The 14,294-nt window shown below is 39.2% G+C and overlaps 1 protein-coding gene across 2 annotated transcripts in view; it reads right to left on the bottom strand.

Annotated features, from left to right (window-relative positions):
* Nucleotides 1-14,294, bottom strand: part of EEFSEC (eukaryotic elongation factor, selenocysteine-tRNA specific) — a 176,359-nt gene that overhangs the window by 65,643 nt on the left and 96,422 nt on the right. For both annotated transcript variants that reach the window (XR_008445782.1, XM_054036074.1), the window contains exon 5: nt 3,206-3,847. Coding sequence is in view for 1 of the 2 variants with exons in the window: in XM_054036074.1 (XP_053892049.1) it covers nt 3,206-3,847 (642 nt within the window). In the remaining variant the exon portion in view is untranslated. The remainder of the gene's footprint in view (nt 1-3,205; nt 3,848-14,294) is intronic.

Here is a 14,294-nt window from a genome sequence, read left to right as displayed (position 1 = left end):
GTACTCCTCTATCTTTACACTCAGCCTATACTATAGTAACATGCTCTGTCATATCTTTTTGGCATATACTGGGGGAAAATACTAACTCTGAATGAAACACTGTTCCACAGTAACCAGGATCAGAATGAATTTTTTATCTATATGCCATTTAGTATATACAGGCCTAACACAGATGACGAGTTGATGATTTTACAGTAGATTCTCACTTGTAGAACCAATTGGTGTTAGTAAAGAGAGTGATTAATGCCCCCATTTTCTACAGCTTTGGTGACATTTCCATGACTGGAAAAAGGTAAGACATCTGCCACCCATCCTAGCCCACAGTAGTGCTGTTTTAAAAGTTACAGGGATATCTGCTACAATTCACTAAGGATATCACTTTCAGAAATTACTACGCTGGTCAAATAATTTTTAAAAAGTAGTCGCTTGTCTGTTATTTGCCAGACAAGAGAAAAAATGAATAATTTGATTCCTATTATTCAATTATTTACAGAGCTGGTCAGATAGTGGACTATATGGTAATAATTTTACAACTGATGGACAAAATTCAATAAAATTATTCATAAAAATTGTATGACCAGCACTAAAAATTGCAAGATATCAGTTAGTCAAAGCGTACCACAGCTATTCAAAGTTAATCTGAATCCAGATCATTTCAGTTTAAAAACAACAACACAGTATGGGCCCCCCTAGTTTGCACCAACTCTTGTTCTCATTAGTCTTGGTAATATCCACATTCAAGCAGAAAAGTCACAGACAAGCCAGGTTTCTCTGGCAGTTACCAATGCTACCAGCAGTAGGAGCTTTGCATACATTGAAAGTTCTAGCAGAGGTGAAGGAAGTAATTTTTAGAGTTGAGAAAAGGTGCCAGAGCATCAATAGAGTATAAATGGAACAAGACAGAACAGAAAAACTGGTATAAAAATGTATAGATGAGACAGAAACATTATGTATCAAATCCAAATTTCCCCAAAGTTGGGAAGGTAGGGTGCTCTAGTTTGGGACTGCCACTATCTACTGGCAAGGAAAATTAGCTATTTGAGAGGAATGAAATGCACATAAACCTCCAGGTCAAGATTTTGAATAGTGACAGTGATTTGGGGTTCCCAACTTGAGATGGCTCAAAAAGGACCTGAATTTCAGAAAGTGCTGAAAACTATATTCTCTGAAACATACACTTCTTCAAGGAATATCAAGTTGGGCACCCAAAAACTGAGGCAACCAAAAAATCACTAATCGTTTTTGAAAATCTTGACCTCCAGATTTAGCAGCAAAAGCATGGGGGAGAAGCAAAGTGTCCCTGGAAAGCAGCAGCTACAACAAGGAAAATACTACAAAATACTTACTTTTACAGAGATATTTGATGTCTCAGGGCTTGTCTACACTACCGCTTAAGCTGACGTAAGCTTATGTCACTCAGGGGTGTGAAAAAGCCAACCCCCACGTGATGCAAATTACATCGACCTAAGCGCCGTCCACACCAGCGCTAAATCGGTGGGAGAGCATAGCTTCTGCCTCTTGGTTGAGTTGGAGTAATTATGCCTACTGGAGAGCAATCTCCCGTTGGCATAACACGTCTTCACCAGACGCACTACAGCGGCATATCTGCATCGGTGCAGCCGTAGCACGGTACTGTAGACTAGCCCTCAGAGAGAAAGGAAGAGGAGAGAATTACAGATGAGTAACAACTAATTGGTTGTCTGGATGTAATTAATAGTCAGTGCTTTAGAGAAGAACCTCATTAATATGCACCTGTTGCAGATTACAAAGTAAATAAACAAACAAAACTTCTGTACCACAAAATGTACTGTGACATCTATTTTCATAAGTGTTTAGTTCTTCATATAAAAATATGGAAACGTACAGCATCTCACTATAGCAGTGTGCTAAGAAACGGGGCTGAGACTGCTGCAGATTGTTTTGTTAGAATGATCAGGTTTTTGTATTACGAGAATAAAAATTAACAATTCTCTGCTATAGTATACGTTAACAATATAATCATGCTTAGCGATTATATCACATTTTACATTTTCAAAGCATCATGTAAACACTACTGGTTAACATTTACATTAACAGTGTTAATAAAAGGGTAACGGATTGAAAATGTACATAATCACATTTCTAGAGCTCCTTTCACTACACGGAATTCCAAAGTGTATTACAGGCACTATACACAAATGGTTATCCACCCATTACTGAAATGCAGCCACAAATGAGGTCAGACCACCAAAGCAATACAACAATAGTTTAATACAAAAAGTGAAGAAAAACAACATCCTGGAAACCGAAGGGCTTGTAAAAATAGTCACAATGTAATTACCCAAATTAAATCTTAGTCAGGACAAATGTCTTGACTCTTGCAAAAAGTCCCATGTATTCTTTAATGATGGGCTGTGTATACACTGTGACATGGCTTACCATATGGTGTGTGGGACATGTGCAGAATATATAATCTTCAAGGCCCCATGTACTCAGTGACAGGCTTGATCTAAGTCCTATGGCAATGTTTCTGTATATTGTAGCACTCCAGTGCAGACAACAGGAGATTCTGTGGTATGCGGAGATAAATTTTAATCACTGAGGTTTTTATTTAATTGAATATAAAAATTAATAACTCAATCAATAGTGTTCTTTAACCTGATATTAATTTCTATTTATTTTATGCTGCCTCTACATTTTTAATATTCAATGTACTACACAATTTTGGACTGAAACTATAGAATAACTGTACTGTACATGCCAGAGGAAGCAGAGGTTTTGGCAGCTGGGCAGAGGAGAGTTGGGGCTCCTGAGAAAGTATGGGAGGCCGTTTGAGTTTGCGGACAAACACACCAGCTAAATTGTTAAAATGATAAATTGTGAAACAGTTAATGTTGACAATGAAATTGCGACCATTAAATTTCTAACTTACACTCCCCCCCACCCCCCCCAAAGGGATGGTGCTGTTCACACCCTTCTCAAAAGAGATGGTTTCTGAATGACCTCAAGCTCAAACAGGAAATACTGGATCAGCTACATACAATCTTTCACAGGTTTTCTTTGCAAACAAAAGGCCTACAAAACTAAATTTTTAAAAAACGTTAACAGGAATTATGGGGCATAATTTGGTGGAAAATTCCATAGCACCGTGGTATACTTGGGATCCCGATCACAACGCAGACTAATTTTATTTTGGCTGCATAAAATACTAAGAAATTTAGCTTACCCTCTCCACTTGTCCTTCCTTATGCTTCAATTTATACACTTTCAGCTTTGGAAGAAAAGTCTCAACATAGTTCTTGTCTTCCATCCCTTGAAGCAATACCCCATGGAACGCCAACCTGCAGGTGTTTGCATGAATATCAGTATCCAGCTTGGAGCCAATCACAAGGCAAAATTTAGGACAAGTGACAGGTTTTTCAAACTCCAGTAAAGCCCATTGTTGCCTCGGAAGCTGCCCTTCTCCTGTTTGGTCATTTTCCTTGTTTTCCTCTGAAGATTTTGAGCCCTTGGATAAGTATTCCTCTTGATAAAGATATTCCTTTTCAAAATCAAAAGAATTCTCCAGGGGTTCTTTGCTGAAGTCAGCAGGGGCTGGGCTGAAAAACATCACTCTTCCCATGACTGTTTCATGACCAACTGTGATGTGAAACTTGGCTTTGGTCTGAAGAGCACCACGGAAATACTGGATTTTCTTCAAAGAGATGACAGCAGCATGTATGGTCTGGAGAGATTCTGGAGTACAGATTAGACCTCGTTCTAGCAGCTTGGGATCAAACTGGGTCACACAGACGCCTACTCTGTCACCCTGCATGGCATACGTTACAGGAGTATGGAACATCTGCATAGACTTGACTTTCTTTGTCACCTGTATTGGAGGAAACGAAAATAAGAAAATTAACTGTATTTATATTTACCTGCATGGAATGAGCGCCAAATCACAGTGTATCAAGCCCTGGCTCTCTGCTAAAGATTCACATCGTCCAGAAGAGACTGAAATTTTTAAAATGGAAAGCAATCAGATTAAGAATATATTCACAAAATTATCTAAAATGAACCCTGATATGATTCTCCCGAAGAGTTTTATTTTCATCTTCTAGAATGTAAAGTCATCAATGCTAGGACTATCTTGATGTGTGTGCCAACACTGCGGATATGGCTACCAGAAATCAGCAAACCAATGAAAATTTGGTAATGCATAAGTCATGGAATAGCTGATTTTTCATCTTTCTATTTATTATAAAAAAGTGGTACTCTAAAATATCATCAAGATGTGTAACAGCCACCTATGTAACTACATAATTTTATTTTCATTACCCCCTTTTTCCCTTACTCACCTCTTGTTTCTCACACTCATCTACTGAATCATATTAAATCAGATTGTAAGCTATTCGGGGGCAGGGGCCCTCTCCTAATATGTATTTGCACAAAGTTGAACACAGCGAGGTCTTAGAAGGTTCCAGAACAATACAAACAATAAAAGCACACTGCCAGGCAATTTGTCTGCATTTATCCAATAATAAATATTAATGCACACATTCATGCATAAGAGTGTACAAAACCCCAAATCAGTTTGAAATAAAAATATACATTCAACTGGACTAACTGCAAAACAATTAAAATAAGCCATAGCTCTAGTTTTAAATATTAACATTTATTCTAACATGCACATGGACTGCCATAGAACCCTGTGCAGATAAGGCAGTTTGCATGAGAATCTTGTATTAACACATATGAGTAGCACTTGAAGACAGGCCCCTTTAAATAACCTCCGAAGTTTAACTGGAATCACTCTCAACTTAATTATAGTATATCCACATCCAAACTCTCTAACCAGATTTAGTCATGTAATAAATAAATAAATTATAATAGCAGCAATCATATTCTCTTCTATCCAAGTGTGTGTGTGCGCGCGCGCGACTGCTTTAGTAAAGGTTCATCATTCTTCACAGCTGGTGTGAAGTATTATTACATCCATTTGACAGCTGGAGAAACTACAGCACAGAGAGGTTACATGATTTGCCGAAGGTCATGACAGGCCAGTGGCAGAATCCAAAATGGAACACAAGCTACTATGGACCTTATTAGAGTTTGGAAAACCATTCACTTGTTCTGACTCAATCCTATGCACCAAGCACTACACAGTACTATCTCTCTAACTGATTATGGTATATTTTACTTTTATATTAACATAGACATGTATATGCATATGCATGTTAATATCATATTTAGTATTTTTAACACTGTTCAATTTTTCCCCAAATCCACAACGAAAAGCTACAAAAGAAGGCAGTGAGACAAAGATTTGACTATATTTGGAAATAAATGTTTCTTCAACAAATATATGAAGATGCTCACTCCAAGAGTTTAATGCAAAAAGGTGCTGGAAGTTCCAGATTAAACGCTGCAGCTAAGACTTTCTTGAGTCTACAGCTTTAGCCCTCACATTAAAGAAGACATCCCTGGAAACATTTCTGAGAAATAAACAGTGGAGTTAGTTTTATTAAAAACATATTTCAAGTCATCTACCGCTGGAGGTGTTCCCCTTTACCCAGCTGATAACACCATCTTACTCACTGACATTCACACACAAAGGGGCTATCCCACTCACTGAGGGTTTTCCCTGAAATTGAGAGAGGACACTATATCCCTTTATGTTTTAGTTAGTCATTACTGATGTCCTTCACTGCTAACAAGCCTTTGAACCACTGCCACCTATGTCTCAGAGGTAGCATTTTTTTTTTCTGGTTCTAAGATTGACTGGCAGGAGTGGACACTCAGACGATGTTCAGCGGACTTCATTTAATGCCTAGTACTTGGCACAAACTCCAAATTACTAGTGGATCATGTACACAAGAGTATCATTTATGAGATCACTAAAGCTGTCTGAAATATCAAATAATCCACAATTTAGGAAAATTCAAATGTAGAAAGGAAGAAAAAAAGAAAGAAAGAAAGAAAGAAAACCCTGCACAAAATAATCCAGCACAGACTTGTGTTTATTTAAAGTGAACTTGGTGATATTGGTCCAATAATTTACAAATTAGGCATGGTACCTGTTATACTTCATTTCCTTGATATTACTGAGCTTGGGGAGCTCATGATGGTGCCCACCACTTATAGATACAGTTTATTTACCATCTCGAGATCCGCTTAAAAAATTGAAATAGAAAAAAATCCCTATCTGAAGTTAATCAATAAGACATTAATAAACTTATGGTTGTATCAGTTATTTCAATTCAAAGAGTTCTCAAAAAGAAGAAAAGAATGAAATAAGCTTTTTAAGATTAGTCTTGATTCGGCTTGATCAGGCCAAACCAGTTTAATTTAATAAGATTTTATTTTGGCCTACTCTTTGTGTTCTCCAAACCATTGTTTAAGAATATATTTTTCCAGTTTATGCATTAACCCAGTGTGTATTTGCCTCACACACTTACACAGACAGACAACAACAGATCTGGAATATCAATTAATTCTTTGCAAGGAACTCTATGGTTTTGACAGAGTTTTAGATGCTGGAACACATATACAGTATAATAAAATAAACAATATTTCTCTCTTAGATACCACTCTTTGTCCTTAGAACTCCAAGTACTTAAAAGTTATCAGTCATTTTACCCTTTGTAGAGGGGTTATCTACCGAATATATCAGAACACAGCTCTAAATTTTGACTCTTCCAAAGTTTGTGCTCTGAAAAGTAGATTATCTTTCCTCAGTATATAATGGATTGTATAATTAATGTGGCAACCAAAATCAGTACAACAGGCCTCCATTCTCATGATCTATTCCTGCATTTCTCCCCATTCTCCTCCTCTCTGTAGAGCTGCAACAGAGATATCAGCATTTTCTTGCTTTGTACCACATGCTACTTTTCTATTCTCGGCATAAATACTATTGTCACTCATCTATCATACTCGGTCATATTTATGTTCTTAGTTTACTGCTCAACTGTGGCAAGCCCATCAATAAGCTACATCATCTTCCACCTGCCAGTCCCACTGTCTTTTCTCTGATGGGACGCAGCAGATCTGGGTTCTATTTCCAGCTCTGTCACATACTTACTGTGTGACCTTGTTTGGACAAGTCACTAAGGCCGAGATGTTCAAAGTAGTCTCGTGAAGTCATCTTCACTAGCTTTAATGGAAGAGGTGTCTAAATGCCATACATTCCTTTGAAAATTGAGCTTGAATCTCTGCCTCAGCTCCCATCTCTACAATAGGGATACCATTTCCATTTTTCATTCTTTGTCCTGTTTACTTTGATTTCAAGTTCTTTGGGACAGGGACTGTCTATGAGTACGTACAGCACCTAGCGCAATGGGGTATCAACCTTGGTTATATAATAAATAATAATTCCACCCCTGCAAAATACCAGTACTATACCCACCTAACCAGTATAGTGGTCCATATTATTTCTATGGTACAAAAGTAAGAAACCCACCCGACTAGAATCTGTAGATGTTTTTCAATGGAGAGAGAGAGAATTCTTCAGTTGCCTCAATGTGTCCTCTTTATTTCAGCTACCTAATGTCACACACTTAAGTTTCTGGATGTTCCAAAACTATAATCTTAGCAACACAAAAGTAGACTAAGTAGATAGACATAGTTATGGTGCCTGCTCTGGGTGCACAAGTGCAGATTGTGTACATACAAATCAGTTGCTGAGTGCCTAAAAGAGAGGTCACTTCTGCAAACGTGTCTAACAGTCTGTATTGCAAGTGTGCAACAGGTGAAAGCTACTTCCATAAAACCAGTCAAAGAGCAAAAATCTTCCAGACAGCGTTCCAGACTGTGCAGTGACACCGAGAATCCATTCCTACCCTTGAAATCTATACAAAGTATCTGTCTAGCCACTATCAGAAGCAATCATTCTTATGGGTTAGCTATACTGCTCCATAAAACAACAAAAAAGTCACATTTTTTTTTCAGTTGAATAAACAGGCAATGCTAACAGTGACGAGATTTTTCAAAACCAAAAGGAAAATAGAAACAATTCCCCATCACTCCAAGGCCTCATCAGTTACTAAAGTGAACTGAGCAACCCAATCTTTCTAAGTCCCATTCCATAGGCAGGGTTTCAATCTCAACCTTCGACTGGCAGCTAATCTTGTCTGGTGTCCTTATTAATTGTTTACTTCTATTGGAAAGTGCTGAGTAGAGTAAAGAGGACTGGGGGCATTGCAGAGGAGAAGGAAGAAGGACTCATATAGAGGAAAAGGGGAACTGTAGAAACTCAGACCAAAATAATGGAAAAGATGTAAGTCTTACGGCCCTAATTTTGTTTGGCCAAAACCGGCAGCTGCTGGGAAATAAGAACCCTCTTAAAATAGGTCAGTCATGAGTGAAAAAAAATATTAGGATACTATTCCTTTTTAAACAAAGCAAAAACAGAAAAAAATATAGCAGACACAAGCTATTGGGAACCACCTAAATTATGTATCCTCTCACCCTTAGTTGGAGTCATATTCATACACAGAAAGGCCATTTGCAAGCTGCACGAAGATTAATATTGTTTGGGTGCACTGGATGCCTGGCTTCTAATCAAAAACAAAAGGAACAGCCCTTTTCAGACTAGGAAAAGTCATTGTTGCAGCCCTTTTCAAATCAAATGTCACATCTATGCCTGTGTGTTTCACTGTACTACATAGGATGGGACAGGGAAGAGAGATCAGAGAGTATAAATATAAGCGAGAAACCCCTTCGTTAAAAAGGCTAATGACCCTAATTGCTGTCTGCTGGAAACACTGTAAGTAGTGATATCAAAGCCCATGCTAAGCTCTACCTACTATTTTGCTTTCAAACATTTTTGTGCACAAGTCATGTGCCTAGTATTCCTTCAGCCAAGCACCCCAGACAATGTTATCTATCTAGCTGGGCTAAGAGGAGAAGACCTAGCAATTATCTTCTATATCCTTCACTTATGCAAGCACTTGATAAGTTTTCACCTATCCCCCATCATTCCTGGCTGCTATCTGTACCCTCCTTTTCCCCTTACCCACCATCTCCCTCTTGTTCCTATCACAATCCTATTTACAGCACAAATGCCGAGAACAAGTAATGGTGGGAAAGATGGGCAGCAACGTATACAGTTACTGTCAGTTAAAAAACAAAATGGTTTTTGAAGATGTAAGTTCAGAGCAAAAAGCCAAATAACAGAATTTGAAAATGGCACCTCATGTTACCAATGAAGACATCCTCAAGCCATACTTGGAAAGAAAAAGTCCTTCAATCTCTCATGTGGCAGCAAAGCTCGAAGGCTTACGGTCTTCTACAGCAGTGGACAGAGAGAATGGACTTAAAAGAGCTAACCTGGTATTCTTCTATTCCTTTCATTTCCTATGTTCCTCGACACAAAAATAGCAATTGAAGCTTGTAAAGAGAATCGTATAACTACACAAATTTACGCACTGAAGCCACAATACATTAGAATCTTCTTCATTGTTTTATGATGAATATTCAGATTTTAAATATCCCATCTTTAAAAAAAACCCTAGGCATTTAAAAGGACATTGACTAGGACTTTTTGTATATTTTTTTCAGTCTTTGTAAAACTCTCTTACAAGTTCATCATCAGAAGCATCTTGCAGGGGATTCCAAATAGTACAGAAAAAATACAGAATAAAAATTGCAGGAATGGGAAAAGATTACTATTTGCCTTTGTGTACATAAACTATATTAACTTTAGATTAAATGTATATATATATATATATATATATATATTGTGGCAGAGCTCCGACCTTGTCCCCGTGGGTCCCGCGCTTCTAGGTGGTATATGGTACGTGGAGGGTCAGCTCACTGCGACCCTCCACGTAGCCCTTCTCTCTCTAGGGCCAGGGTTACAGTCTACTGAGCACTTTTCATCATAAGCCAGCAAGGAGGTTGGTGAGAGAATTCCCAGTCTCTGTTGTCCCTGGGGGCTTATTTCACAACAGTTTAACCTCCTGTCCTGACAGGGCCTGACTTCCCCTCTCAGGAGATGTTTCTGTAGTGGCAGGTTGGGGGGAACCCGGGCCTGCCCTCTACTCCAGGTTCCAGCCCAGGGTCCCTAATGGCAGCAGCTGTTGGCAGCCGACCTTTCACTGCCAGAGTTGCTACATTTCACTCTGCCACTTCCCCATAGCTCTCCCGCTTCTCTCTTCTTCACCCTTACCTTAGGGCTCCCTTACCGATGGCTTGAGGATGTCTTCATTAACCAGCCCTTCAGCCACACTTCCCCTCCTCTGGCTCCCTGGCTCTTTTCAGCCTGACTGGAGTGAGCCCTTTTATAGTATCAAAAAGGGCCTTAATTACAGCCAGGTGTTCACATTACCTTAATGGCCTCACCTGACTCTTTGCAGATTAATTGGAGTCAGGTGTTCTCATTAGCCTGGAGCAGCCCCTGCTCTGGTCAGTCAGGGAACAGAAAACTGCTAATCCAGTGGCCAGTATATCTGCCTTCTACTACTTTGTTGTACCCAACTGGCCTGGGTCTATCACAATATGTATTGACACACATGCTCTATATATTACACATACACCCAAATAAACTTAAATGGTTAGGCTTAAAATGCCCGACAGTCAGAAAAATAAGTATTTTATTACAAGAAGTAGAAGAAAGAGGTTTTTTTAATTTTTGTTTTATGGGATGTATTTAATATTTTCAAATTATTTTCCATTAGATCAGCATTTCCCAAATTCTGGGTCTGCAGTGAACTGGCTAGTCATATAGCACTGGCTCCTCCTCTCTATTTCCAAATGTTACATTAGATTAAAAAGCTAAAAATACATTAAATACTTACTGGTACTTTTCAATTTATGCAATTGCTGTAATTGCTACAACTATGTTTGAGAATCCCTGCATTAGACTATATTCAGTGGAGTAATTTTAAAACTGTTCCAGGTTTTAACAGTATGGCTCCCATTAATCCATTTGCCACTTGTCCTCTTCTCCGGTTTCTGTGCTATAATGGAAATATTATTTTATTGGAAAGTTAGCATCTCACATTGACAGACTAGGTATACAGAGTAGTCTAGAAGGTGGTTTAAGCCACCCACCCTTCTGTGTGCGTGGTACTTACCCATACATTTTCTCTATTTATCGACTCCCACATACAAGGTTCTTATTTGTGTACCTGAGGGCAACAGTTAAGTCAATGATGTCACACACCTAAAACTGTGTTCATAACTTTACCTCCTAAAGTTCTCTTCTGGTTGGTATGGGGGTACACGGTAAATGGATCACAAAGGGGAGAACCTTAACTGAGCATAGCCTCTCTCCCTGTCAGTTGGGCTCCAACAGTGCAAGGACAGAGCGCATGGGGATTGGTTTCTTGCAAAAAACGGTTTCTGTTTGGTGATGAAGAGAACTAGAATTACATCTCATTCTAAAGGTCAGATAGAGAAACTGGCAGAAAAGTGAATCAGTAAGTTGATCTGGATCAAGTAACAAGTCAAAGGAGCTTTAAATCATTACTTTCCTGTTACCTGGGCAGAGCATAAATATCAATAAAGTATTTTGTTCCATCTCACTCTTCTTCTTCCATATAGCTTGGGTAGGTAGCAACAACTACAAATTTATATTTAAGTTTGATAGCCAGCACATTGCCACAGCAGTGAACTGGTGAATGTCCTTCAAGCCACCGGCAAAAGAACGAAGGGGACATTCAGATATGATGTGCTCTATGGTTTGTGCCTGGTGATCACAGTCACATACAGGTGTTCGCCTCATTTTCCATTTAAAGAGGATTTGTCCACATCTCCCATGAGATGTCCTAATGCGATTCAATCTGCACCAGTCTTTCCGACATAAACCAAAACCCAGTGGTTCCTAGGGTGACCAGACGTCCCGATAAAATCGGGACCGTCCCGATATTTAGGTATTTGTCCCGCGTCCTGATTGATCTTCGGTCGGGACGCTGCACGCCGCTTTTTTTTTTTTTTTCCTCCCCGCCGGCAGCACTCAGCTGTTCTCGGCTTTTTTTTTTTCTTCTCCTCTGACTGCCGGCAGCACTCAGCTGTTCTCCGTTGGTTCCTCCCCCTGCCCCGCTCCTAAAAACCAGAGGCTGAAGGTATGCATACCTAAGGAAGGGTGCATAATCTCCTCTGACTGCCCGCAGCACTCGGCTGTTCTCAGCTCCTGCCCCCGACTGCCGGCAGCACTGGGCCACAGTAGGGAATTGGGAGAGGGGGCTGTTTGTGTCCTTACACCGGCAGCACTCAGTTTTTTCGGGTTTTTTGCTCCGCCAGTGACCCCCCCCCCTTGTGTCCCGATATTTTCTTCCTGTCATCTGGTCACCCTAGTGGTTCCGCAATAGGATCAACAACGAGCTGTTTGTTTTGTGCAAAGTGTTCCATGTGACTCTCCATTGAGCTCAGCATCAAAGTTGGGAGTAAGGATCTTGATACAGTTCCATAGAGGGTTGCGGGATTTTAATCTCGTCTTTGGTGGGTTTTGCAGGTCATGGTGCAGTGGGATCCTCGTATTTGCATTGACATGATGAAGAAAGCAAAATGTGATTCGTAAGGTCCATGGACTGGAGCCCCATGATGTTCCGGCCAATCTTCTAATAAGCGCGACACAAGACCTGACCTTATCGCAGGTGTTCTCGAGGTGTTGTCGAAAGATCAAACTGCAGTCCAGGGTCAAGGCCAAGATACTTTGGATTAGCTTCGTTGCTGATGCTCTCACCACAGAACTGCACATCAAGTTTGATATTAGCCATTTTATTGTTCAGAAGGAAAGCAGTTAGCATGGGGTTTTTTTGGATCAGGCCTAAGTTTCCAACATTGGAAATAATCAGCCATTGTGCTAGATCTCAGGTTAGGTTACAGTTGATGGTATGGAGGCTTGTATGCTGAACAGCTAGGACAATGTCATCCGCATACATGAATTTCCTTGACTCCATTGCTGGTATATCCACAGTGTATAGATTAAAAAGTACTGGGGCCAGGACAGAGCCCTGAGGGATGCCCGAGTTAAGAGTTCTTGGTCTACTGATCTGGCCATTAAGGTGTACCTTAAAGCGGTGGTCCCCAGTCATTGCTGTCAAGAGGTCGCATCTCACTCTGACCTGGACTGACAGAGACATTCTTCCATAGCTTAAAAATACCCTAACATTGTTTTGTTCAGGGACTGCAGTGAGTGGCTAAATCTCATCTCTGTTTTGTCTGGCCCTTAAAATACAAACCTGGAAAACACTGAAAAGGACCTGATAAGCACTTAAGATTTGGATTTTGTTTTCCTAACATATATTCACTTTCCCTACATCAGGGATCTCCAGAAATTATAATACAGCTCTAGACTTTTACCTATTGTGCTGGGCTTTATTACCACAGAAATTATGAAAGGAAAAGATCTATTAGAGCATCCAGTCCACCTTTCTACGAAGGAGATTGCATCATACATTTTGGAGTATTTTATCCAGCCTCCAGTGGTTTGAAAGTCCTGAACAGAACTTTGAATCATAAATTGCAGCCAATTTTTGACAAAAATCAATGGAATTTGTTTGGGATTTTATTTGTTTTTCTATTCTCAACTTTAAACCATTACAAAAAGCATGATATGTTTTTAAGCAACTTCAGCCTCATGAACTTCATGACAAAATTAGAGAGAAGAGAAGTAGGGGAGAAAAGGACAGTTCAATAGGTCCAATAAGTGGAAAGTTATTTTAATAGTCTCCCCTGGAATTCTAGATCTGTAGAAACATGAAGAAAAGGAACAATATTGGGTGTAACTTTAAAGTTAGCTTTTGCTGCATGCAAACAATATCTGAAAACATGGTTAACTTGGATACCATTATAATTGTTACTACAAACTTAGCTCATAAGGTCATTCACATTTTGTTTCTAAATGGTGGCACAGAGGGACTGATTGTATCTCTCACTTTGTAAATTAACAAGCATGTATTGAAATCTTACATCCCTTACAAAGAAAGGGTTTTTATTATTTTTTTAAATTTAGATTATCCCATTAACATTCCTAAAGCGTTATGTAGAGGTTTATAAAGGGGGTTAAAAAGGGGATTGGAGGAAACCCATGTATTAACATATAAATAAAAAACCCAAGGCAGAGAAACATTAAAAGCACCCAAACTGTTCAGCCCTTAAGATAAACAAATGTGTTCAATATAAGAAAAGAACCTGTTATTTGAAGACCAAAGGAAAAGCCCACTAAGATTTTCAAAGCAGTTTAACTACAGACTAATAGGAAACAGGATAAAAAAAAATCCACTAATGACTTTTCCCCCTGATATGTCAGAGCTTCTTTTCCTTTATTTATCCAACTTTCATTAAGTTATCAGTGTTCCATATGTCATAGCTTTTAGCTTCTCTAGATA

Source organism: Malaclemys terrapin, chromosome 7, assembly GCF_027887155.1.
Source record: "Malaclemys terrapin pileata isolate rMalTer1 chromosome 7, rMalTer1.hap1, whole genome shotgun sequence".
Classification (NCBI taxonomy): domain Eukaryota; kingdom Metazoa; phylum Chordata; order Testudines; family Emydidae; genus Malaclemys; species Malaclemys terrapin.
The sequence above is the reverse complement of the archived record's forward strand: the minus strand, read 5'-3'. Positions and strand labels throughout refer to the sequence as shown.